At 49.9% G+C, this 26,836-nt stretch overlaps 1 protein-coding gene and 1 pseudogene across 1 annotated transcript; one reads left to right on the forward strand and one right to left on the reverse strand.

Annotated features, from left to right (window-relative positions):
* Positions 1-26,836, reverse strand: part of LOC131093333 (zinc finger protein 850-like) — a 628,085-nt pseudogene that overhangs the window by 210,997 nt on the left and 390,252 nt on the right.
* Positions 19,603-26,217, forward strand: LOC131093464 (serine/threonine-protein kinase pim-1-like). The gene is made up of 6 exons (XM_058040622.1): positions 19,603-19,691; positions 23,625-24,303; positions 24,430-24,480; positions 24,678-25,044; positions 25,686-25,862; positions 26,111-26,217. Exons 1-6 carry the CDS (start codon positions 19,603-19,605, stop codon positions 26,215-26,217), a joined length of 1,470 nt encoding a protein of 489 aa, XP_057896605.1.

Consider the following 26,836-nt stretch of genomic DNA (forward strand, 5'->3'; position numbering starts at 1 on the left):
CACACCTGCAGCAGAGAATTTTAACCCTCAAACAGGTAAACCAAAGGGAAACAGCTGGAAAAGATTTCATTCCAACCATTCTTTATGCTTCAATAGAAATGACCAAAATGAAAGTTACCGAGCAGGGCCGATGCACACTGCCAGCTCAGTGTGAGAAAAGAGGCATTACTTTATTTCAGCGCTGGGTGCCTGAGAATCACTGCCCTGAAACATGCACATCCACGTGTTGTTATCCATGGAACTAAGACATGACTTTCATTACTTTTATTCATTACTTTGCTCAAACTCGCAGGCTAAACATTCTCACAAAGTATTTGACATGTTTAAATCACTTCCCCAAAGTTACTGACATTTAGAGTAGGGGTCTCTTGAGGGTCTCTGCTGGCCATGTGGTGAACATCCCATTCCTCAAATTCTCCTCCCACGGTTAGGAGCCTTCTTCTCCTTGAATGCATTGCAGCTACCTCTTCAGTAGGCTCACTGTCTTTATTCTCAAGGCTAAGACATCCACTTGCACACATCAACCACTGGTGTGAGGGAAGGTACAATCAAGCACTGCCTGGAAAGCTTAACAAATTCACAATTTGTTGCAGGTCAACTCTTCCCCAATGTCTCCTGTTCCTTCTCTGGGAATCAAACACAAGCATTTTGTGATCCCTGAGCCCAGGGCCGCCTCCAGCCCTCCTGTCACCCAGCAGCCCTTCTCTCCTCACAAACAGCAGGCCCAGCAGTGCCTTCCCTCGCTGGCTCAGTCACCAGCTGTGTCAGGAGTTCTCTGTCACACACTCCAGGACCATCCTGGACTGTTTGCTCTCCGCTGCACTCTGTTGCCAGCAGACATCCCCACCCTGTTCCATGCCCCGTGCAGAACCCTGCACCTGCTGTCCATGGGCACCTGGCAAGGGAGGCACTCACGGCAGAGAGGCACCAGCTGCCCTGGGCAGGAACCAAAACCCTCTGGGGCACAGCTGCTGGCCTGTGTCTGGCACAGCTCTGCACGCCCCACTCCTCACGGGCTCTGGGCTGGAAATGCAATTGCACTTTCTGCCCCATGGAGAAACACCAGGGCTGCACAAACAACGGCCAGCAGGCCACATCCCAAAGGCACTGCAGCATGGAGTTGAGAAGGAAGAAGACCCTTCCCCAATTCCTAACCATACCAAAACCACCATCATTGGGACTTTTAATCTTCTGAATGTAGAGTTGATTCACAGGGTGACAAGGGAATCTTCCAATGGAGTTGAAGCTTGGTAGAGTTTGTATTCTGAGTCCTACTCAGACTGTTGACTTGAAAATTTATTTTAAAATATTTTTTAAAAGGCTGTGCAGTCATATGGTTTTTTTCTAATACCAAAATGCCTAGATGAAATGTACTGGCATTTTAATTGCATCCAAACTGATTAGTCGGTAAAAGCTTTCCTGCAGAATAGCCACTAAACAAGAAATTCAAATCTGTGGACTGTTGAATTTGCAAATTTCTACTAAACTTATCAGACAATGAGGCATTTTTAGGTAGATCATTAAGCAAATTAATTCCTATGGATAACTTGATTTGGATAAACCTGTTGATTTCAAATTAAATTCAGCAGCATCAAGTGAAAAATCCTTTGTTTGTTTGGAAGAGGATTTTTTTTTTTTTAATCGACATTTCAGAAGGGAGCCTGCCTTTGTGCAGGCACAGGAAGAGTGAGCATTGAACCAAATTGACTTCCAACACAATGGGCCAACCCCCAAAAGAGTCCAATTTTTTCTGTTGATTCCTTTCCAAGCACTTGTTGCCTACCAGTTTGCATTATTCCCATTTATGGTCAAGACTAAGGAATTTGGAATTTTGGACTGCTGCTCAGTGTGGTAGCACCCATAACCTGCCTTGGGCTATTGAAAACAAAGAGTTGGCATCACTGAATCTCTGGTCTGTTTCCATCTGTAAGTTAGGAAATGTTTCCATAAGCCTTGGTAGCAGTGATCCTGGTTCTAACTTCTGTTTTAAACAGGGAATTTCCTGCTTTATATTCTAAAGATTGATGAGGTTTCTCTATGTCTTTGTAAGGGATGGAAAACCAGAAGGCTGAAGGCCCATCTGTCAGGGAGCCGGTGAAGGAGAGGAACGATGGCTCAGAGGAGCCCCAGGCCACGTTGTCTGCTGGCAAATGGTACTGAGCAATTTTCTTAGATGTGACAAAGCGCATGACAGGCTTTACATGTCTCTTCGTCAGGAAAAACTTTCTGGCAGAAATGACCATTGCCACAGATTGTTTCCTTTCCCTACTCTAGGATAAAAAGTGCCTACTTCTGCATTGTGCTGAACACAACTTCTCTGGAGGGGTGTCCACAAAAATGGAGAGACAAAAAGACACCCATTGGCTGCAGCTCAGACGATCCAGTGCCGTGGCAAGGGCAGTGTTGTGGAGGCTGGGAGAGGGCCAAGTTTCTGCTACCTGACTTGGGACAAGTAAATTCAAACAGTGTTATAATCATATTGTTGTATATCATATTTCCAGAGTCTCATACCTTTTGGGCAGGTTTCTCACAGCAGCTCTTCACAGCAGTGTTGTTGTTGCTTCCCAGCCAGAGCTCCTCTGCAGCCCTCCCTGAATGCCTCATCCCCTTTTATCCCAGCTACCTCCACGGGCCAAAGCTGCTGCCCAATTAAGGACATCACAGCTGCAGCCCATTTACAATAACTAGAATCAGGGCAGGGTCACTTATACAATACAGAGATCCTATAAAACAGAGCTTTTTTTTCATCTGAATGGAGTAATTTTCAGATGGGTGTTTTGATGAGAAATCTCAGTCTGGAAGCAAGATGCTATTCCACAAAGATGCAGTTCTCATCTGTAAGGTTTGGCCTGGCTGAATCATGGTTTTCTTTCCCTCAAACAGTACCAAGTTTGAGTAGTAAGTAGCAAGGCAATTCCTGAACAACTTCAGTCAACAGGTGTCTCAATGTGGACTTTTTGCCTTGATATTCCTGTCCTTCGTGTAATTTGCTTGATGGACAGCATGTTTGGTTTATTTCCCCCTGTGCTGCAATCAGCATTTAAGACAGGAATTGCTCCTTGCTGTCTCTTCATGGCAGTTGCAGAGCTACTTGTACCTGTTCTCCTCTGATAGCAGAGAGGATTTATTTAGCTCTGTCCTGCTCAGCAGTGGCAGGAAAGTGACCACATGCCTCAGTAGCACAGCTGGCATCTTCCTGTGCTCATGGAAGAGACAGGTTGATCAGGAGAATTGTTCCCAGTGGGGTTGTGAAGCTGTGCATCTACTCTCCAGGGAAGTGTGAGCGGAGTTCTGGGATGTCTGGTTTTGTTTTTATCTCTGTTACTGATTTTCTGAATCCTTAAAATATGGCCCTGTTTATCTGTTCAGATGCATCTGAGCTACTTTTCCAGATTGTCATGCCTGGTTGTAGAGACGCTTCTCCAGAGTGATGAGTTTCCTTATTCTAAGACACACACGTCCCATATGAGGAGGCATTTAAACTTGGCGGTAGTGTCTCTCTTTCTCCACAAAGCAATGTGACCTGTGTGCCCTGGCAGCCATCTGAAGATAGATCAGATGCATCTCATCCTTGGTTTTCCTGAGTGAGCACTGGTGAGCATGTCACTGGCAGATTGTCTGCCGTAATGATTATAATGAGGTCCACGTTGTTCTTCAGAGCCTCAGGATTTTCCAGCTTGAAATCACATAATTAGGAAAGCTGCTCAAGATGTTTTGCTCACAATTAACTGAAGGTATTGTCTGTGGCTGCAGCTCTCTCCACAGAGAGCACCAGGCAATACTTTGCCAGGCATTGTCCTGGGGAAGATGTTAGAAGATCAGAGAAAAGGATGAGAAACAATTCTTATCTTCACTTGCTGCACCCGTTGTTGTGAACATGTGGAATGTGATATGGAGATTTATTTACCAAAGGGTAATTTCTTAATTGGTCACTGGTGATGGTGTTTTGGATTCAATTGACCAATCTGGTCTGTCTCTATCAGACTGTCTCTAAGGCCAATGAGTTTCAGCATAGCATAGCATAGTGATTGATCAGCCTTCTGGAATCATGGAGTCAATGCTAATTATTTCCTCGACAGGGATGCCATGCTACGATAATTATAACCAACAGGTCCTCATTTGGTTTTTTTTTCCAGGGTGAAATCTCCCTCTGATGGACACCTCCTACCCCATGCACAAGCCCAGGTCACATCACCTCCAGCTGTGGAAGAAACAGAGTTGCTCCAGAAGCTTTACCATCTCCTGGAAGCCAAGGGGTTTCAGACATGGATGGAAGGAGTGGAACTCCTCCAAGACCTGTGCAAAAACAGCCCCCAGCTCATCTCCACTAACATTGCCCAAGTATGTAGGGTATCTTCACTGCTCCTTTCCTTTAGCTCCTTTCCTAAGCCTGTAGCAGCAAAGTTAATTCAGTGTGTCTTGGCACTCTGTCCTGGCTGTTTGGGACACGCTGGTCCCTCTTACCCAGACAAATGTAATTCAGGTCCAGGCTTCAGGACAAGTTGTTTCAGTCCAGCTGTATTTGTCTGGCAGGTGCCTATTGATGCTGTTCATCAGATGATGGCAGAATTTTCTGCTGGCGTAACTGCTGCTCTCTCCTACTCCCAGCTGGGTGAAGTGAAGGGAGTCCAGCCCCTGAAAGCATGGAAATTGTTCTGTAGACCAAAAATGGGTTTGCATAGGGAAGAGAAGTATCAGGCTGGGTTGGTTTAAACCCAGCTGCTTTTTTTAAGAACACTTCTATATACTCCATCTTGTCTTACACAGGCACAGCTCTGGCTACTCATTTCCATCCTTGTTCCTTTTCCTCTTGGTAAAGACAGTGCTCACCCTTCTTGGGGGTCTGTTTTTCTCTTTGGAAAAGGAGGAAAACAGCTAAGGACTCATCTCTGCCTTGTCCTCCCAGTATCTGCTTTTTCCCTTTTTCCAGCAAAAGGTGCCTGATAATGAGGCTGTCAAGGGACTGAATCTGCTCTAATGAGAGCTGTACAGCACATGACATTTCAGAAGTCTACTTGTTACTTAGAGAAATGGTCTGGATCCTGGAAGAGTTGATCAGAGCCCTGCACTTCTCCAGACACTGGCTCTGAGACAAACAAAAGAAAACTTAGATCTCCTCCAGCCATAGTTTTGGCAAAATCATAATTGCCCTCAGTACTTGAGGCAACTGTATAGAAAAACAGGCATTGTAAACATCTGCTTCCATTCAAAGCAAATGTACTCTTTAGCATTAATAAATGGAATTAATTTAATGATTTATAGATGGAGAGAAATACCATAGGAACTATTCTGTCCCCAGCCAAACCTCTTAAAAACAGAAGAAAATCTTTCAACCAGCATGAGGTTGCACCACCATTCCAGTGAGTGGCCCACAGGAAAACAGTGAAATTGTGCAAGCGAGTGCTGACCTGACAGAAAGAATCACTTTCATCTTTGACATTGCTGACTGCTACATCCACTCTTCAAACAAGGACATTTGAATCCAGCTTTCACCTTGCTTGTTCTCTTCACAGATTTTTGAATATTTTGTCCTGAGAATATCTGACAGCCACAAGAAAGTGAAGCAGAGGGCGCTGGACATGCTGGCTGAAATCACAGGAGCCCTGAAAGATGCCTTGAACCCGGTGATCATTGGTTTGGTGAAGGGAATAACAAAGAACCTGAACTCAAAGGATCCCAGGGTTGGTGGGGCAGCTGTGAAAGCACTGGGAGAATCCACTGCTCATTTGGGTGAGGCTGAGCCCTGGCAGGGACTCTCCTCAGCTTCGTCTCTGTCCCTCCTGCACAAGAGAGCGCTGAGTGCCTTGACAGCTGCTCTTGTCTGTGGAACACTGCAGCTGACACCCACCAGAGGCTGTGCAGGTGCAGTCCTTATGCACCATCCCCAACAGGCTGGAATGGGATCAGCATTTCCCAACAGTCCCAGGAGCCCTTGGCTCTGTGCTGCTTGTCTGAAGAGCAAGTCCTGGACTGCAGCTCTGCTACAGTTCAGAGGCAAAGGGGGTTTGGAGTTTGCTTGGGCCCCGTCTGACTTCCCAAATGAACAGCTTTGCTGTTGGCATGAAGGGACACTGAGCCATCAGAGCTTCTGCAGGGCAGCCACCCGGGAGGCTCTACATTAGAGGCATTAGCTGTTATGAACAAAAACTCGGTTAATATTTTTCTTATGAGAAAAAGTTTTCAAAAAGGCAGCCAGACCACTGGCTCTGCCCAAGTTCTGTGTGTTTTGTTATTGTAATCACGGGTCGTTGTCGTTAATGGTTGTTTTTGTATTAGTAAAAGCCCTGGCCGGGGCGAGGTAATGGCCCTTCTCCTGGGTGGGGACCTTGCCCGAAGCTAAGTTGTACCTTTCCCAGAATAGTGAAGACACCTGAGAAGGTGGGGGGGGGTTATGCAAAGTGACTCGCAAGACCAGAATGCTTTGTGAGACCCCCATCTCCAAACTCATGGAGAAACCCCAAAAACAACGAGCCACAGAAGAGTTGAGAGACTAGAGTGATGTCTGGACGTGAGGAACCGAGTGCTGAGCCTGCAGAGATGCGGAACACCTTCGGACCCTCTCGCCCTGACCATGGGAGTTGACCCCGGAGCTGAGACCAGGCCGACTGAGTGGGAGAAATAACATCCGACACCATCTTATGGGATCAGGAGACCCAAAAAGGCTCCCAAGAGGATCTGATCCCCAGCTCTGTCCCTGGTGGACAGAGCTGCGCGTATCCTCCTCCTCTGAGTCGCCCTGGGAGACGACGGACGCTGCAGACCCGTCGAGCCGCCCAATCCTGAGCTGATCACTTTTTAATAAAGGCATTACACAGGAGAAGAAGTCTCCTGGCCCTGTTTATTTCAGCTGGGGGCTCTCGTCCGGGATAGCCACGCCGCAAGAGGACTCAGGACTGGCCATCTTGGATCTTCAGAGGACAGCTGGCTACCAGGACCAGAGGGACCGGCTCAGGACAGCGACGCAGAGGAGCACCGGAGCACCGGACTGGTGAGAAACTCGGTGGCGGGAGCAGGAGACGTGCGCATGTGTGTGTGAGTGAGACGAGGGCCGGCAGCCGGACCTTCGAAGCGAGAGTGGACCCCTCATTACTGCGGTTCCGTCTTTTCGCGAGAAAAGCGGCCAGGAACAGGGGGACGCGAGTGGAATTAGTGTGAGTGAGTCGTCTCCCAAGGGGGAATAAAGGGCCCCCCCACTCCGGGCGTGCGGAGTGAATTACTGTGTATGAGTGGCACGCACCCCAAAGTCCTGACAAAGGGAGGTCAGGCACTTTTGTAAGTCTCGAGAAGGATTCGAGTAAGATTTGTCAGTCCCGAGAAGGATTCGGGTGGTTCACAAGCCCTGCAGGCAAAGTAAGTCCTGACAAAGGGAGGTCAGGCACTTTTGTAAGTCTCGAGAAGGATTCGAGTAAGATTTGTCAGTCCCGAGAAGGATTCGGGTGGTTCACAAGCCCTGCAGGCAAAGTAAGTCCTGACAAAGGAGTCAGGCACAAACCCCAGCGAAGGAGGCTGCGGTTTGCTTTTAAGTCCTGATACGGTGAAGCCTAAAAATGGGCAGGTTAGGCAAACTAAAAATCAGGCAGTTGTTTCTCCTGACTGAGGGTGTCAGGCACGACCCGGATTCTTGGCCGTGGCTTCGTGTGTTTAAGTCCCGATAGATGTAAGACCTGACGCTGGGAAGTTGGGCAATCAAGAGATTGGGCAGTTGTTTCAGTATAAAGTCCTGAGCATCAGGCAGTAAATTTGAAGTTCAGTGGAGGAGGCTGGAGCTCCTCAAGAAAGGTTTTTTTTGAAATTCCCGGTCAGTAGAGGCACCTTCGGGATTTTTTTATTGAGACTTGAAAAATGGGATGTTGTAGTAGTAAAAAGACTGGCAAGAGACTGAGGGATATACCTCCTAGTAGTCCCTTAGGAGAACTGTTAGTAAAATGGGATTCTATAGAGGCCACGAAGGGATTAGATAAAGTGAAAATGATCCATTATTGTATGGAAGCGTGGCCAGAATTAGAGTTGCAAGGAGGATGGCCTTGGTGTGGGACAAAGGATAAGTGGATGTGCCAACAATTAAATAATTATCTGACAGCTCGAGGGGATACTGATCCTGAGCAATTATTGTATGTAGCTTGCTGGTTAAAGAGTGCTGTTGGGGATGAAGGGGTGCGAATTTGTAAGGTACAGAGGAAGAAAGAGGGGAATGAAGGAGGGGATGATAGAACTAGTAAAAGATGGGACCCCCTGGATTATTTGCCTCCTTCTACCCCTCCACCTTATAATCCTCTTCTTCAAGCACCTCAAATGGCAGGTCCGGTTCCTCCCCCGGCTGCCATCTCATTACCACCTGCTCAAACTCCTCCTTCTACCTCTTCAGCTTCTGCTATGATGAACCCAGTATCTCCTCCAGTTCCTTCTGCACCACCACAAGTGCCTACTCCACCTGCTGCATTCTCCACCCCTTCTCCAGCTCCGCTTAATATCTACTCAGGCTCTTCTCCCCCTCCTATTGCTGTCCCTTTACCTCCTTCTACCTGGGACACAAATGCCTCCTCGCCCAGTAGACAGCTATCAGCAAATACACCTGCTGATGGGCAGAAAGTTCAGGGTAACCCAGAAAACCCACAAAGTAGTTTGGCATCTGAAGATGGGCCATACTGTAGCACCAGATCCAAGACCTCCAAGGCAGAGAGACTCTTTCCCCTCAGAGAGGTTCCTATGGGAGGAGTGGCGGGAGGTGTTGGCTTTGTGAATGCTCCTCTAACTGCTTCTGAGGTGAGGGGATTCAAGAAAGAGTTGGGGCATTTAGTTGAGGACCCAGTGGGCATAGCCAAACAAGTGGATCAATTTCTAGGTCCAAATATCTACACTTGGGGGGAAATGAATTCCATCCTGAGTATATTATTTTCCCCAGAAGAGGTCCAGATGATAAGGGCGGCTGGCATAAAAATTTGGGAGAAAGATAACAGTCCAGGACCCCAGGTGCCAACAGGTGAACAGAAATTGCCACTAACGGAGCCCAACTGGAACCCTAATCAGGAGGAGGGTAGGAAGGCCATGATGGAATATAGGTCTTTGATAATACGGGGGATCAAAGAGTCAGTTCCCAAAGGAACTAATACCCAATTGGCATTTGAGGGTACACAGGAGAAAGATGAAGCTCCTGCTGCCTGGCTTAATCGCCTAAGGCGGAACTTTCAGTTGTACTCTAGAATAGACCCAGACACCCCGGAAGGTCAAATGCTACTAAAAGTCCAATTTGTTACCAAATCTTGGCCTGATATACGGAGAAAACTGGAAAAGATGGAAGATTGGCAAGAGAAGAACATTAATGAGTTATTAAAAGAGGCACTGAAGGTGTATTTAAGGAGGGAGGAAGATAAAGCAAAGGCCAAGGCTAAGATCATGGTTGCTGTAGCTAGAGAAAGTGCAGGGTGGGCGGGTCCACCACCAGGAGGAGGCAAGGATAAGTCAGTACTGTCAGGTACAAGAGGGATGGAGACACCTCAAGGCCCTTTGAGAGAGCGACATTGCTCTTACTGTGGAAAGGCAGGACACGTCATGAGGTTTTGTAGAAAACTCAGTCTTGATGAGGCAATAGCCAGGGAACAAGATAATTTAGGGAAGATCCTTAAAGGTGACGATTAGAGGGTCAGGGGCTTTTTACTATAGGGGACCTGATGTAACATCTAGAAGAGCCCTTGGTAAACTTTGAAGTGGGACCCTTAAATGAAGAATTAGAATTTTTGAGTAGATACAGGAGCAGATAAGTCCTGTCTCAACAAAGTACTAAGAAGTATAGTATAGTATAGTATAGTATAGTATAGTATAGTATAGTATAGTATAGTATAGTATAGTGAAAAACATCTGAAGTTAGACAAAAAACAACTAGGTAGAAAGGATATCCAATAGCACCAAAACTGGCCAGTAATACTTAACTTGTAATAAGTGATGTGAAAGTAAAAGGTACCTTATTGTTGTCTTGTTGTGTGCGTGAGAGTGAGTCACAAAGTCAGCCTCAACTTCCCGGGCACGTGGGAAGGGGGCAGTGGAAGTGTGTGTATGTGTGACCTGCAAACCAGGCTTGTGTCCCCCAGGCGGGTGGGGGCTGTGGCCAAAGAGTGTGTGTGACTTGCAAACGAGACTAGTGCTCCTCAGGTGTGTGAGGGAGCCGTAGCTGTGAGAGTGTGAGTGACACGCAGACAGCCTCACAGGTGAATGTGCACGAGAGGCAACCAGAGCCAGGGCCCTTCCAAGAGGCCCAGGGATACTGAGACCTGTGGGCCAACCCCAAGGTGAGGGGAGCCACAGTGATTTTCTAGCAATAATGATCCAGTTTGTGTCTTGAGGGTGTGAAGGAATGTGTGAGAATAAATATAGACAAATTAGAATAGAGGTAATGTAGATTGTGCATTATAAGTTTAACCACATCTCCTTAGAGGGAAGTGTATTGTGTAGAAGAATGGCGTAAGAAAAATTCAAGTGTAAGGGGTTGAAAGAAGTATTTAAGCTGTAAGTGAAAGTGAGAAACAGAAGCAAGAGATAAATAGATAAGATCTTGAAAAATAGAACAGAAAAACCAGTGAATTAAATACACAGAAAAATAGGGGAATAAAAATACTTTGGGAGTTAAGTTAGCTGAGAAATACAACTCCTTGCAAAATACAGAGTATGTAGAAGTTGATGAGAGAAACATGCAAGCTATGGAAAAAGAGAAATTAACCAATAACATTAAACAGAGAAACTGAGTTTTGATAAAATCATTAAATTGCAGACCACTAATGCCTGTGTTTGAAAGCCCGTTTCAGGTACTCTTCATTACTAACTCGACTGTGCAGACCAAAAGGAAAAGGTTGGACTCACATCACTCTCACCCCCTGGCATTGGACCAGGATTCAACACCAGTTTTTTTTTTCCCTCTGGCATTCTGGCACTGGACTAGACTGCATCCCATTCTCCCTCTGGCATTGGACCAGACTCCACCCCTTTCTCCTTCTGGAATTGGGCCAGAGGCAACACCACTCACCTCCGGGCACTGGATAAGGATTCATCCACATCACAAGCTAAATCACCTGAGTACACTGTGGTAAAAGGACCAAAAGATTTAAAGTTGACTCTCAGAAGGAAGAGTCAAAAAGACTGAACTGTGTGGAAAAAAAAAATTGTTAAGAGTTCGAATATTGCTTAAAATGTTTTAAGACTGTTCTGTGTAAACTATGTTGGTAAAAAGTTTGACTGTAAATAAGTAATTCTAGTTAAGTTCCCCAATTTATTTCTAAAGACTCCAGGTTAATCCTCTACAGAACACTCTCCTGGGAGGGGAAACCAAAATTGGTAGGGAACAGACCAAGAGAGGTTTAACCAGAGAAACGGGTAGAAGGGACTCTAAAGAGCTTGGAAGCTTTTCCTCAGTAAAATTCCCCTAGAGGCAAGGCCGGGTGGGCAGGCTGTGTGAGATGACCCATACCGGACTCTTGGGAAGGGTAGTGCTGATGGCTCTGATTGCTGGTGGTGCTCTGGGGAGCCCAGCTGAGCCGTGCAATGAATGCTACCAAGCCCGCTGTGAGGAGGAAGTGAGCTCCTTGTCGAGAGTCCACATCAGTTCTAACCCTGATTGTGTTAACCTCTCCCAATTGGTCTTTTATCAAAAAAATATGAGAGTGTATTGGATAATATACAATACTGCCACTTTTAGGCAGCCACTCCTAGGAGAGTGCCCTATAGGGGAAGCCTGGTTGTGCTTTAAATGGGATGCTGCTGAAACAAGCTCAGCAGATATAGTAAAAAGCAAAGAAATGGTGAAAATGGTAAGAAAAATTGTTTGTTACAAGTATTTATATGAGTGTACTGGAAAAGAGATAAACCCCTTTAGGAACACATTTCAGGGGAGCCTTAAACCCCTAGATTTGATCTTGTCTGGCAGCTGCACCGCTAGAGTGATAAAACCAATTTTCTTGTTGCCCAAAGAAACTGGATCAAGTTTGGGAGTTCCTATATATAATGATTTGGGAGAAATTAAACAGAACAGGCACAGTGAAATAGAAATTGAGAAAATCCAAAATTGTAAAAGCCAAATTCGGATCCCAATATCTATGTTAAACAAAGTTATCTGGCTCCAGGCAGTATTAAAAATAAAGAATTCAATTATTAAGAACATTTCAAACGAAATAAAAAGGTTAGCATGTGTAAATAATGAAGATCAAACTCCTACACTTGATCCCAGTGGGTGGGAGAACCTAGAGATATTCAAAAAGGATGTGTGGGAAAAGGTCGTTTTTCTCGCTGTGTGTGCACTTGGAGGATTGCTATTTTTACTATGCTTATTTATCTGTTTCACTAAAATAGTGTTTACCATGAAGACAAACCTGAAGAAACCAAAGAAAGTAACAAGGTTAAGTAACCGCGATTACCAAAGTGCACAAGAGATTTATAGTAGATTCAAAACAAAAATCGGGAGTTGATGCGAGCTTAGAGTTTAAGCTCGATCAAAGAAAAAGAGGGGGGACTGTTATGAACAAAAACTCGGTTAATATTTTTCTTATGAGAAAAAGTTTTCAAAAAGGCAGCCAGACCACTGGCTCTGCCCAAGTTCTGTGTGTTTTGTTATTGTAATCACGGGTCGTTGTCGTTAATGGTTGTTTTTGTATTAGTAAAAGCCCTAGCCGGGGCGAGGTAATGGCCCTTCTCCTGGGTGGGGACCTTGCCCGAAGCTAAGTTGTACCTTTCCCAGAATAGTGAAGACACCTGAGAAGGTGGGGGGGGGTTATGCAAAGTGACTCGCAAGACCAGAATGCTTTGTGAGACCCCCATCTCCAAACTCATGGAGAAACCCCAAAAACAACGAGCCACAGAAGAGTTGAGAGACTAGAGTGATGTCTGGACGTGAGGAACCGAGTGCTGAGCCTGCAGAGATGCGGAACACCTTCGGACCCTCTCGCCCTGACCATGGGAGTTGACCCCGGAGCTGAGACCAGGCTGACTGAGTGGGAGAAATAACATCCGACACCATCTTATGGGATCAGGAGACCCAAAAAGGCTCCCAAGAGGATCTGATCCCCAGCTCTGTCCCTGGTGGACAGAGCTGCGCGTATCCTCCTCCTCTGAGTCGCCCTGGGAGACGACGGACGCTGCAGACCCGTCGAGCCGCCCAATCCTGAGCTGATCACTTTTTAATAAAGGCATTACACAGGAGAAGAAGTCTCCTGGCCCTGTTTATTTCATTAGCTGCCTATTTTCCACTTTTCTTCTTTGTCTTCTATTTTCAAAGGGGAACTTGTGATTCACCAAGTTCATTTCTTTAGAACAAAGAGGTATAAACCCAGCTGTCAATGATGCCTTGTTCCACCTGTTGTTTTGCATGGGGCAAGATGGCCACAGCAATTAACTACATAGGCAAGGGCTGCTCTAAATTCCTTTGCCACACACATTTATGTCAGCTCTGAAAATTCCATACTGGGGGAATATGCCTGAAAAAAGGCGTGTTGAAGAGGCTGGTCTTCAAGAGGAGTTTCCACTTTCTCCTCCTCAGCTGCTCTGTGATCTCAGGAACTGCCTGACTCAGTGCCTTTCTATGTCCCAAGTATGGGGCTCTTCCTTTGTGCTCTGGGATGCAAAACCTTTCCACTGCTTCCATGTGACTGAACTCCTGAGGTCCCTGATGTGAAATGTTTTAACACAGCTCCTGCTACAGCAGACAAGTTTGGATTTACAAATGTGAAAGGAGAGCTTTTCTTTTGGAATTTAAAACCCTGCCACGTATGCTGGAAGGAAAGAAGAATAGGATTCAAACATCTGCAGAAATGTGCTTGATTTTATAAAATGGGGTTGGCCCTGCCCTTTCTCCTATGACCTGAGAAAAGTGAGCAGAAACGTGTGTTTCCCTTGTAGATAAAGTGTCACTGCTGAAAGGGTTCAGCTACCAATGGAATCACCTGAGTGGCCAAGCCCTGCTGGATGTCACCGAGCGTATCACAGGTTTGGCCTCCACTTCTGAGCCAAGAGCTCTTCCCAGGGAGCATTTACAGGGAATGCCTGTGAGCAGACAGCAGAGCAGCTCCTCCAAACCAGGAGGTGCTGAGCTTGTCCCTGCTGCCCCATAGCCAAGGCAGGTGAGTTTGGCAGGTTTTCCCTGGCTGCTGCAGAGCTGGGCAGCACCTGAGATGGGGGCAGCGCTTGGCCTGGGGCTGAGCTCTCACTGGGGCATCTCAGAACCACCTCCAGCAAAGGGAGGGCTAAAAGTGCCCCAGCTGGCTCCTCTCTGGGAAGCTCAGGGACATCTGTGATCTTTGAGGGGAAATGGTGGCAAATGCTGTTTCAGGGCATCATTTTGTTTTGTCCTCACAGAATTCTTGTTTTTCTCTTGGAAAGTTTTGAGGCTGAACCGTGCAGAGCCTGGGGGTCACAGCTTAGGCCAGAACTCAACAGAGGTATCAGAGGCACGGGTTTAGTGCAAGGCAGCCTCTGGGGCACAGGGACAGAAGCAGAGTGCTGAGGCTCCCTGCCTGTGCTGTCACAGTGGCCTTGGACTGAGCCTTTCAGGGTGTGCAAACAGTGTCTGTCTGTGTCAGCGCTGCCCAAAATGCTACAAATGCAGCTGATAATTGATTCCTCAGAGGAGCTTGCTGTGTCAGCAAGAGCCAAGGAATGGAAAAAGGATAATCTCAATATATAGCAGAGAAGATGATTGATAGCCTTGCTTTAACTGGGGCTAAATCCACTGCTAATTATGCCAACATCTTGAAATGCAAGGTTTAATACACTTTGTGTCTTCATTAGGAATCTCAAAAGGGCATGTTCAGCGATTGGGAATGTCAAAGGCCCTTTAAAGAGCATTTGAAAAATACAGATCTCCAGATAGGGCATTTAGTTTTGCACTTCTTTTGATCTTTTTTTCAAATAAAGGAATTAACCATAAATTAGGACTACTTTAGAAAAAGCAGATGTTCTCTCTGAGATTTAGCAGGAACAGACAGCTGTTCCTCACATTCAGTAGTCACCGATGTCTTTAATTGCATTTAAATTCAAATGAATTGCAATTTTAAAATGGGTACCATAACCCTTTCCTGCTTAGCAGAATTGGTTTTGGGTACTTGCAGGAGGTCTTTCAATGTTGATGTCTGCTGGTGGATTAACAACATGGAGAAAATGAAGTCTCTTGTGACAGAATATTAAATTGCTGCTGAATAACATTTTGTCCGATCAGAAAATAAGAATGGTCTCTAGAGCATTTCAGGTTTTCATCTCTTAGCCAAATCTGCCTGTTGCAAGGAGCCTGTTGCTAGTAAACATTTGTCCATGTTTGATACAGTTCAGTTCAGAAAATGGGCAGAGAGATTTCAGAGACAATATGAGAAAACACTCGTGTTTTGGTTACATTTCAGTCCCCTGTGTAGCATTTTTCTTTCTCTATGCCCCTATTTCAGTGGACATATAAGAAAAAGTGCCATTAACATTGGGAGGGGAAGTGGCATTAAAATGTGGAGATGGCCAAATGCCACAGCAATGAGTTCTGGGTAATTATCTAAGACACCCTGAGGTTTGTAACAGCTCTTTGTTGGAAGCCCCAAAAGCATTCTGCCAAAGACCCCAGCTGGTCACTGATGTTTCTCATCCAGCTGTCAGGCAGCAGCCATCTCTGGTGGGCTGGAGTTTTGACGTGTGTTCTAATCCTGCCCTTTGCTGTGTCCCACTGAGCAAAGGGAAGAGCCAGATTAGGCATCTGGCACTTGACATCAAAGTTACAAAAATGGAATCATCCCTTTTATTAGAAATCTCTCCATTTCCTCTCTATGGTACATTTCCAAATCTTCAGTGCGGGTTTAGACAACTTCTTAATGGAAATCAAAGGCAATTGGACATTTCATTCATTGTTCATGCAGAGATTGTGAAATAATTTAGTAAAGGTAGGAAGTCTGCCACAGGGACAAGGCTCTGGTTGGAGCAATTAGTGCTGAGGGGTGCGTGGTTCTGTTTCCAGGATGATCAGCTGCTTTGCCCGTTTCTGGACCAAGGGGCTCTGGGTGCTATTTTGCTGTTCTTGGCCAGAGAGGCTGGCAAGAAGCAGAATCAGAGGCAGATACTTGTTTGCAGTGAGGCTGGTTGGTAAGGAGCTGTGTCTCTGTCCCGGCAGTGCTGGTGCAGGGGGTTCATGCCAGGAGCCCTGAAGTCGCCCAGCGCGACGCCCTGCCCGTGCTCTGGCCCTGCCTGGGGAACAAGGCGCTGCCTGTGCGGAGCACCAACGTCCGCACCGTGGCCACCAAGCTGGCCTCTGCCCTCTGCAAGGTGATGGGCACCCAGCTGAAGGAATGTGCTGCCAGCAAGCCTCCACATGTGTGGGAAAACCTCTCCAGAATGCTGGGCTGGTGAAGGCGAGATGTTCTCCAGAAGGCTGAAGAAGCGCTGAGTTGGACACCTCTGGATTTGCCTTTTGAGCTGTGCCAAAAATGACAAAATCCTAAGGAAGGGTGTGCATCTGCCCCCACTCTCTCCATTGCCCTTCCTAGTCATGGCATGGGGGGCCTGAAGCAACTCCAGATGGAGGACAAGATGAAGGGCAGTCATGGCTCAGCCTCACACAGAGGTGAGGGGGGAGCTGGGCCAATCTCTGCTGGGAGGAAGGGACTTGTGGCAGCCCAGAGAGGCTGTGCACATTGCCAGGGAACAGCTGTGCCCTGCACGTGCCCCTGCAATGAGCTGTGCTGCTGCCAGTGCCCCTGGAGCTGTGGGGCTGCTGAGCTGTGGGGCAGGCACAGGAGCAGGAGGGTGCATGTGCAGCTGAGCCATTCCTGGGGAGCACAGGGCTCTGGGCTCCCTGCTGTCCCAGGGCAGCCCAGAGGCCAGGCTGGGTCTGTGCCAGCTCTGGGCAAGTGGCTCAGGGTTTGCCCTGGCCTGCCTCAGTGTCTGCCAGCAGGAGCATGTTTCCCTGTGCAGCTGTTTGGACATTTCCAGGAAATGTGTCCCAGGAAATATGGAGCTTCAGATGCTTTAGGTTTACATGGTGGCCTCTGTTAAACTTTGCCTCTCTGTTAAACTTTGTGTCTCCATTTTGCAGATCTGGCTGGTTACAGTCCTACCGAGAAGTTTTCTCCGGACACTTCCCATGTTCCCTCACCCACAAAGTCCTCGCCTCCCATCCAGAAGAGCTCTCTGTCCTCCAAGCTCAGGAAGAAGCTGCCGCCTGTGTGAAGAGTGTTTGAAGAATAGGATTGATGTGTTAGGCTTGATAGTTACAGCTGTACATATGTTCTGATCTTTAGATGTAGTTTTGAATTAATGTCTTTTGATTCTGTCTTTAAGTTTTGATGACATATTTTTAATCGTATATATTTTATTTTGATGATGAAAAACAAAAATAAATAAATAACATTTAAATAAACCAGGAGGAGAATGTGAGACCATGACCTGCTAGCCTAGAGATTATGGGAGTGCAGCTCACTCCGTGTGCCAGTGTCTCACCACATCCTTTCCTCATTGGGCCTCTCCTCTTCCTCTTTGGCCATGGTTTCTTTGTGTCATTTGTGCTGCTGTTTTCAACTTGTCATTGTAACAGGGCCACACATTGACATGTTTGGGGGACAATGGATCCAAAAGATCCTATCTAGTCAAAGGTTTTCTACCTAGGTGTGTTCTGTGCTCACCAACGGCCTGAGCAAAGAAACCAAGAGAAGTGTGCCCAAATCCCAAAGCTTTGCTCCTTTGCAATCTCCCACAGATCTGGCTCACAGGTGTCTTCAATCACAATTCCATAGGTAAGAAGAGGTCATGGATTTCACTGGGAAATGATGCACTGCTTTGGCAATCACCTGTATGTATATTTACCCGGGACAGCAGTCCAGCTGTGTTGTTTGCCCCTTGTTTGCAGAAGGATGAGTGCACTGGGAGGCCAATAACAAGTGACAAGGGCTCCTCAAATCTGCACTGCAGCCTGGGTGCCATTCAGCCCAGAGCTAGGGGATCATTTGTTCCCATGGACCAGTGCTTGCCAGTGGAATGAATTCCTGCACAGCTGGAAGAAGCAATTCTGGATTCAGCTCCAGCTGTTGGTGGGCTGCATGATCATTGACAATGCTGCCCTTCCAGAAATTATTCTGCAGTTTCCTTTCATAGTCATTTGAAGCTTTGAAACTTCACATTTCAATTTGCTTTGCCTTAGGGAAAAACACTTCTGGGCCCAGTGCAAACTGAAACCTTTTGACAGCAAAGTCCTCATGGTTGCCAGCTTCTGATGTTACAGAATGTCACCTGGCTGCATGTGTTTGCTTAGCTCTGGGTCTAGTCCCGGCCTAGTAAAGCCCAGGCAGGGTGGCACGTTGCAGGGAAAACTGGTCCATGAGCTTATGGGGTTGCCATCAGCAGCAGAGTGAATGTGCCCTTTGGGGATTCCTCTGGAGACAAAATTAGGGACCTACCCCATGCCACAATATTCTCTTAGATCTTTCTAAAATATCCTAGGAAAGGCTGTGAAACTTCACATCTCCTTGCACACCCACTGTTTGAAGAGGGGCATTTTGGTCCCTCCTCAAAGTCATTGCTCTTGCACATCAGAAACATGAACATCCACCAACAGGAGTGATGCATGGTCCTGCTGCTGCTGCTTCAGAGCTCTGGGAAGGTCAGACCGGGGAGTTACCAATATGAGCACTTAATTAGCATTTCATGCTCCTTCAAGCTGTTCAGATCTCAGGGCTCTTTGTTACAAAGCAGCCACTGCACCATCTCTAGGGAAGAACAGGAAATGGGAAACAGCCACTGCCAGCCTTGCAGGGGTGTGGGGGAAAACCTGAAGTGTCTGCATCAAAAGATGAATGGGAAGAGTGTAATTGCCAAAGCAAACGCTTCATTAGGATAGCAGGAGCAGTTCTTTACTGCATGCTTGCATGAAGATCATTTGGGATCTCCTTTTTGTATCTCATGCAGAAAAGGAGCTCTTAATAATACCACACTACTTAAACCAGATTGGGATGCAGCTCTGTAGTGGTTCACAATGAAGCAGACTGCCTGCTGTGTCACTGCCAGCCCTGCGGAGCCTGCGAGGGACCAGAGTGTATCCCATGCCTGTTTTGCCTCCAAGCAGAGCTTGGTTTTCCTTATTAGTGTGGAGTAAATACAAGAGTAATAAAATGGACAATTAAACTGGCCACTTTGGAGGATATGCTCATGCTTTCACACATCAGTCCTGTACCTCATGCTCCCAAGGCTTTTTACTCAGCATTAAATATTTTAACAAAAAAACATCAGCTCTCATGTTACATCTGAATAAAACTGCACAAGATCATCAAGAATTCTGCTGTCAGGAACAAGACAAGAGCCTTCCGACACTCACTTGCAGCTGTCCTGGATTGCTGCAGCCCTTTGTGAAAAGCTGCAGCAGACAGAGTGTTTGGAGTTGGTTTGGGCCTTTATGAAAGATCTGTGGAGCAGTGTGCAGGGCTCTCCTGGCAGGAAACTGTTTGTCCAAGCCCAGGGACACGGTGCCGGCAGGAGCGGAGCGGCCCCGCTCCCAGCCCGAGAGTCTGTGAGCTGAGCCACGCCGGGGAGAAAAGGCAGCGAGGGGCTCCAGCCCAGCTGCTTCACTGCCCTGCCCGCCCCATGGAGCTCTGCCGCGGGAGAAAGCCGATGCCGGACGAGCCCCCGAGCTTCCATCAGCTGCTGGAACTGCTCCGTGACAGCTCCCGTTCTTCCGAGAGAGACCCCAGCGCCTTCTTGTAACGCGTGTCATGGGGGGATTCTGTTTGTTAATAAACTGTTGGGGGTTTTCCACTTCCATCCATTAGTAATAATTTCCTATTGCTGGAAATGGACTGTTGGAACACTTCAGAGGAAATGATTTATTGCACAATATCCTGTTTGAAGTTGTCTGAGACTGTGTGAGACAGATGGCTTCACACAGGAGCATCCCCAAGGCTGCTGAGGGGAAGGCACAGAGGAAGACAAACCCAGTATTTCTGAGGGAAACTCCTTGACACCAAACCAACCTGAGTTGTCAAACAGCAGACCTGATGTTTCGAGACATGGGCCACAGGGGAAACCTTGCAGTGTGTTTGGTCCAGGCTGGGTTATGCTCGAGGCAAATGTGTTTCAGTGTGTTGGATAATACTCTTTTCTTGACCTAGAGATAGGGACACTGAGAGGTGTTTTAAAAACTTTTATTCCATTTTCAGTCTTATGAGAAGGGTGAGACAATACAGATGTTATAATTCACGCCATCACAATCAGAAGCCAACTATTTCCTAATTATAATACATTATAATTAGTTTTTTTGGTCTATCAGTCTTTTGCCATGCCACGTTGTGAATGCCTTAAAGCCTATTATTAAAACTGCCCCTCGTGGGTCCCACTATAATGCATCTTTCATAGCTCTGTTTTTCCAAAATCTTATTTGCAAGGCCATCTTTTGGAACTTTTTTTCACCTCCATTTGTCTCTCAACAATATCTGTCCTATTCCATGGCATTTTTAAGTCAGCATTTCTTGTCTCAAGGTTTATATACAGATTCATACTCTGTGGGCATTCTACTAGGCCCTAAAAGATTTCTAGATATCCATTTCCCACATCAGTGCACTTGGCTCCTTCTCTCCTCATTGTGCCTGGCAAGCACAGGAGCCCAGAGCTCCTGCAGAACCCATCCCAGCACTCAGTGGGAGCAAACTTGTGTCCAGTCCTCACCTGGAGCTGTGGTGCTCAGCATTCCACCACACTGCAATGAGGAACTGTTCCTGCTCTTTCAGAAGGAGCGAAGGAGCTTTGGCCTTCAGATCAATTGTCTGCAGGCTCCTGCAGTGCCTGGTGCTGCTCCCTTGCCAGCGGCACCACAGGCCAGGGGGACACATCTGGGCTGCTGTGTCTGGCTCTGGGGCTCCCTGTTCTGGGCAGTGAGGAGGAGCTGCAGAGGCTCTGCAGGACTGACAGGATGGGCTTTGGGGCTGGCAGGAGAAGCTGAGGGACCTGGGCTGCTGGAGCTGCTGAAGAGGAGGCCCAGGGCTCCTCCTGCAACTGCTCCAAGGGTGGTTTCAGAGAATCCCAGAATCAGCAAGGCTGGAACAGGCCATGGAGATCATCAAGTCCAACCTGTGCCCTGACACCACTTTGTCTCCCCTGAGCCTCCTCTTCTCCAGGATAAACAACCCCAGCTCTCTCAGCCACTCCCCACAGCTCTTGTGCTCCAGACCCCTCCCCAGCCTTGTTGCCCTTCTCTGGACACACTCCAGCCCCTCCATGTACTTCCTAAATTGGGGGCACCAGGACTACAAACAGCACTTGAGGTGCTGCCCAAGCAGTGCCAAGCACAGGGGAACAATCCCTGCCCTGCTCCTGCTGGCCACACCATTCCTGTTCCAGCCAGAAGCCATTGGCCTGCTTGCCCACCTGGGCACACTGCTGGCTCATGTCCAGCCTGCTGTCCATCAGTCCCTGCAGGTCCCTTTCTGCCTGGCTGCTCTCCAGCCCCTCTGGCACCTTGTTGAGGGAGGTGGGCAGGGAGGGAACAGGTCCAGATCCAGTCCTTCCTGAAATGTGGTGTTTGCTGGCACTGCCAGTTCCCAGATTTTGATATTTCCCTATTCTGGCACAGCCCAAGTGTAGCAACTTGCTGGCAAAGACAGTCAAAACCAAGCAAGGACCTGGTACCTGCAGCAACCCGATCTCGGATTTGCTGACACCCCCAGTACCCAGATCGGGAATGTTTCAGATGCCTGCACAGCCTAATTCCAGCAATTTGCTGGCAGAGAAAATAAGCATCTGGCAATTTCTCAGTGCCGGCACATTCCACACCAAGATCTGGCAGTGCCCACATCTGGCAATTTCCCTCTTCTGGCACCACCCATATCCAGAATTTGCAGGCAAAGAAAGCTAAAACCTGGCAATTTCCCCTTGCCAGCACCGCCCAATCTGGAGTTTGTTGGCAGCAGGATCCCAAGAAAGATGGAAGGAAAGAAGGAAAGAAAAGAGGAAGGCATCCAGACCCAGTCCTTCCTGGAGCCTGGAGCCTGAAATGGGCTGTTTGCTGGCACTGCCAGTGCCCAGATCTGGAAATTTCCCTATTCTGGCACAGCCCAAGTGCAGCAATTTGCTGGCACAGAAACCCAAAACCTGTGGCAGCTTCCTGCTACTGGGTCTGGCACCGCCCCCACATCTTGTGTTTCCTGCACCAGAACCCAGATTTGGAGATTTCTCAGTGCCAGCAGAGCCCAAATCTGGCAGATTTCTGTCGTTGGCAATGACACCACCCAGATCTGGTGTTGGCTGGCAGTGCCAGCGCCCAGGTGTGAAAACTTCCTGGTGCCGGCACAGCCCAAGTACGGGGATTTGCTGGCACAGAAAGCCAGAGTTTGGAAATCTGCAGGTTCTGGCACCAGCATCATCCAGCTCTGGTGTTTGCTGGGACCGCCAGTGCCCAGATTTGGAAATTTCCCGATGCCTTCACAGCCCAGGTCTAGCCATTTGGTTTTAGCTAGCTTAGGAAGAGAAGTTCCTTGGACTGTGGCTTTCCTTTTTCTTGGAACTGTTTAAACCTGCTCTGGACTGAAAACCCAGACAAACACCGGCAGCAGCTCACACCTGTGGCCCACCAAGCTCTGGGACGCTGCATTCCAGCGCCAGAGGGACTCAGGAGAGACCGAGTGAGCCAACTACAACCCACAAAAAGGACTTTCTGAATTTGCCATCTCCACCACTGTCAGAGGTTTTATTTAATATTACTCATTTTTCATGCTTGTGAATACTTTACTTGTTAAATAAACTGGGGTTTTTTCACTTTTCTCGAGGGAAGTTTTTTCCTGAATTAGTAGGGGGAGGGGCCATTTGAACTTGCTTTCTAGACGGACCCCTTTTGGAGATTTCCTCCCAAAATTTGCCCTAAGCCAGCACAAACAGTCATCATGCAAATTTCACCAGTGGCGTAATTTCCCGGTGGCAAATCTTTTGACAGAAGCTTGACCTTGTTCTCCATGAGAGATTCTTGGGAAGAGCAGACAGGAGAAGATTCCTGGAAAACTGAAACAGCTTTCCAGAAGTGAAATGAAAATGAAAGAAACAATCCAAGATGTTTTCCTCTATTTATTTCTATGCTCCCCTTTTCTATGTTGCATCCCAGTAATTCCAGATGCACTGCACCTCTAAGATTGGTGACTTAGTGATTTTTAGACACACTAAAATCCCATGAGCCACACACAGTTTTCCTTCCCCTGTTTTTACTGGAAAGCAACACTGGAGGTGTAAGTGCAGTGCTGGGGTCAGGTAGGAATCCTACCCCAAGGGAAGGTGGCCCGACAGTGTTTGACGCTCAGCAAGGACAATGCACAGCAGCAAGCGAGGGGATTGCTGTGCCGGAGTGCAGGAGTCAGGGCTCTGCATCTGGGCTCAGCGCTGCAAAGTTCCCGTGTTTGGGCAGACGGAGGGGCTGTCCCCGGGGCGCGCGGGGCTCGAACGTGGGTCTCGTGGGGCGAGCGGGGAACGAACACGGGGACGAACGGCCCCGGTGCTTCAGTTGCAGCGGCGGCAGCGGCGGCAGCAGCAGCGGCGGCAGCAGAAGCGGCGGCAGCAGCAAAGAGATATTTTGAATACTCTCTTTCTTTCTCTTCTCTCTTTCTTGCTCTCTCTCTCCCTTTCCCGCGTCGGGCACCCTTCTCTCGGGGTCCCTTGCCCAACGTCCCTCCCCTCTCCCCGCCTCCCTCTCCCCTGCGGGGCTGGGCCATGCCCCCGGCCCGCCCCCGGCCCCGGGCGGGGCTGCGCCGTGCCCGGCCCCGGCCGTCCCGCCGCGGTCTCGCCTCCGCCCGGCTCTGGCTGTACTGGCGGTGGCGCTGCTGGGCGGGCATCAGTGCCTGGGGCGGGGGCGGCATCGCTGCCTTTTGCCTCCGCCTGGCCCGAGCCCGGCCCCGGCCCCGGCCCCGGCCCCGGACCCGACCCCGGCCACAGCCCCGGTCCCGGCCCCGGTCCCGGCCCCGGCCCCGGCCCCGGCCCCGGCCCCGGCCCCGGCCCCGGCTCCTCCCGGGGCCCGCGGAGCACACACGCGGCGCGGCCGCTCCCGCCGCCTCCGCTGCGGCTTCCCCGGCCCGAGCTCCGCCGCTCGGCAGCGCGGCCGCCGCCCCCGAGCCTCCCGTGCCGCGTTCCCGGGAGCGAACGCCTGGGCATGGCCGGCCCGGGGCGGGTGAGGGGCACTCGGGGGCCGTCGCTGGCCCCGGGCCGAGCGCTGACAGCCGCGTCCCGCCCGCAGGGACGGCGCAGGAGGCCCTGCTGGAGCGGTACCGGCTGGGATCGCTGCTGGGGCGCGGCGGCTTCGGCAGAGTCTTCGCGGCCACGCGGCTCTCGGACGGCGCCCCGGTGAGCGGCGGGGCCGGCGGCGGGCGCAGGAGGAGGGGATGGAGGAGGAGGAGGAGGGCGGAGGGCGGAGGATGGGGCTCGCAGTGCGGGCGGCGAGCTCACCCCGCTGCTGCCCTTGGCTTGCAGGTGGCCATCAAAAGGGTGCCACGGAACCGCGTCCGGCACTGGGGCGAGCTGGTGAGTGAGCGGGGCCAGCAGCCGGGGCTGCCGGCCGGGGATGAGCCGGGGCCCGGCACGGTGGGAGCCGCCAGGACGCCCCGAGGGAGAGCGGGCGTGGGGCCAGCGCAGGGCGCAGAGCATCCCGGGCTGGCTGAGGGCTTCCCCAGGCCTGGCATGGCATCAGCCCCACTGACGGCATCGTGCTCCTCCCGCAGCCTGACGGCACCAGCGCACCCCTGGAGGTCGTGCTGCTGGCCAAGGTGTCCACTGGCTTCCCCGGTGTGGTCCAGCTGCTGGAGTGGCTCGAGCTCCCCAACTGCATTGTGATGGTGCTGGAGCGGCCAGAGCAGTGTCAGGACCTGCAGCGTTTCATTCGGGCACGGCAGTTCCTGGCCGAGGAGGAGGCACGGGAGCTGTTCCGCCAGGTGCTGGAGGCCGTGCGGCACTGCACCAGCTGCGGGGTCCTGCACCGGGACATCAAGCCAGAGAACATCCTGGTTGACCTGGACACCGGGCAGGCCAAACTGATTGACTTTGGCTGTGGCACCTACCTGCAGGACACAGTCTACACTCACTTTGCAGGTGAGCCTACACAGGGCTGTGCTCCTGCTGCTGACATCTCATGGCCCAACATCTCCCAGTCCAAGCTGGCTGTGGCAGCGGGGATTCTCTCTTTTGCTGCAAGTCAGGGCACTGAATCTTCAGCTGAGTTGCTTTAGAGCGGGGCTGGGTGGGCAGCCATCTTCCAGCCCTGCTGGCAGCCTTTGCCAGCCACTCTGCCCAGGACTGGGGCTGGGCTGGGGCAGCCAGCCCGACCAAAACCCCTGTGGGTGGGGGTAGCAGAGAGGGGGGCTGGAACCTGTGCCCCAGCCACTTTGGTGTGCAGATGAGAGGAAGGGCTTGGGCTGCTCCACTCGCCCTGTTTGCCTTGGCTTCATTATATTTTTGGGGCAATGCAGGCAGGGAGGATATGGGCAGGTTTTTTCCCCAGCATGGAGTGGGTTTTTCCTTTGCATGTCATGGTCGGCCTAGCCAGGGCTGCCCTCTTCCAGCACCAAAGGCTTCTTTTCCAACCCTAACTTTGTGTACAAGTCCCAGATGCTGGCGAGAGGGCAGTGGTCACCCTGTGTGCCCCTGATGCAGCCCCCGCACACCCAGGGATACTGGGGCCAGGCTCTGGGAGCAGCAGCATCCCCCTGATGAACTCCATCTGTATTCCATAGGAACACTGTCCTACAGCCCCCCAGAATGGAACGACTTTGGCTGGTACCATGGCGAGGCAGCAACGGTCTGGTCCCTGGGCATCCTGCTGCACCAGATGGTCTGCGGGGAGCACCCTTTCAGGAGGGGCCAGAACCTCAGCTGGGGCCAGCTCCCGCTGCCACAACGGCTCTCTCAAGGTGGATCCTCTTCTCTGGGCATGAGGGGAATGCCAGTGCTGGGAGCCAGCAGCGGGGTCGTGGGCATCCCACTCTGGCAGCTGCTGAGGGGGTGGCACATGTCCTGCTCTCCTCCAAAACAGGGAATTGATGGGAAAGTTTAGGCCCAGCTCTGAGCACATCCAGCATGGCCTGGGCATGGGAATAGTGGGGTAAAGCAGACAGGAGCCTTCTCTGGCTGACTGTCACTTTCTGCTTTCTCTCCCCAGAGTGCAAAAACCTGATCAGGTGGTGTTTATCCGTGAACTCCTTGGACAGACCCGCACTGGAAGACCTGTTTTGTGATCCTTGGATATGGGATATTCCTCTGCCATAGAAGAAGGGAGAGAGCCACAGGCACACTTTGATCCAGAGCCCTGGTAAGTTCCTACTCCACATATGCCTTGGCAATGAGAAGCAAAGGAACCCAGAGCTTTTTGTGCTGCCAGTGTCACTGCACCGGGGTCATGGGATGGGAACACACAGCCCTTGTGCTGGAGCTGAGCTGCTCTGCCCAGCACTGGTGGCCGCCATCCCAGCTGGTTTTGCTTGTCCTGGTTCCGTGACAGCTGGGGCCCTGGGCAGAGCCCTGAGAGCCTGGTCTGCCCCCAGGGAAGGAGAAGGAGCCCCTGGAGAAGCTGTACCAGGTGGGGATGCTGCTGCTGCTGCTGCTGCTGCTGGAGACAGCGAGGGTGACATCAGGGATGACAAGCTCTTCCTCAGCCTGGCCACGGGAGGCTGAAGGTGATGCACTTTGATTCTGGCACCTTCTTCAAAGGCAAACTCCACAGGGAATTTGCAGATGAGTCCCCACCCGAGGAAATTCTGCCAGATGTGGGCATGACCCTGCGTGGCGGGGAAACAAAGGCTCCCCCTTTGCTGGGGCAGATGCAGCTCATTCTTCAGTGGCTGCCCAGCTGCTTTTGGCAGGGCTGGGAGGATGGGCTGGGGTGGGT

This window comes from Melospiza georgiana, chromosome 25, assembly GCF_028018845.1.
Source record: "Melospiza georgiana isolate bMelGeo1 chromosome 25, bMelGeo1.pri, whole genome shotgun sequence".
NCBI classification, from domain to species: domain Eukaryota; kingdom Metazoa; phylum Chordata; class Aves; order Passeriformes; family Passerellidae; genus Melospiza; species Melospiza georgiana.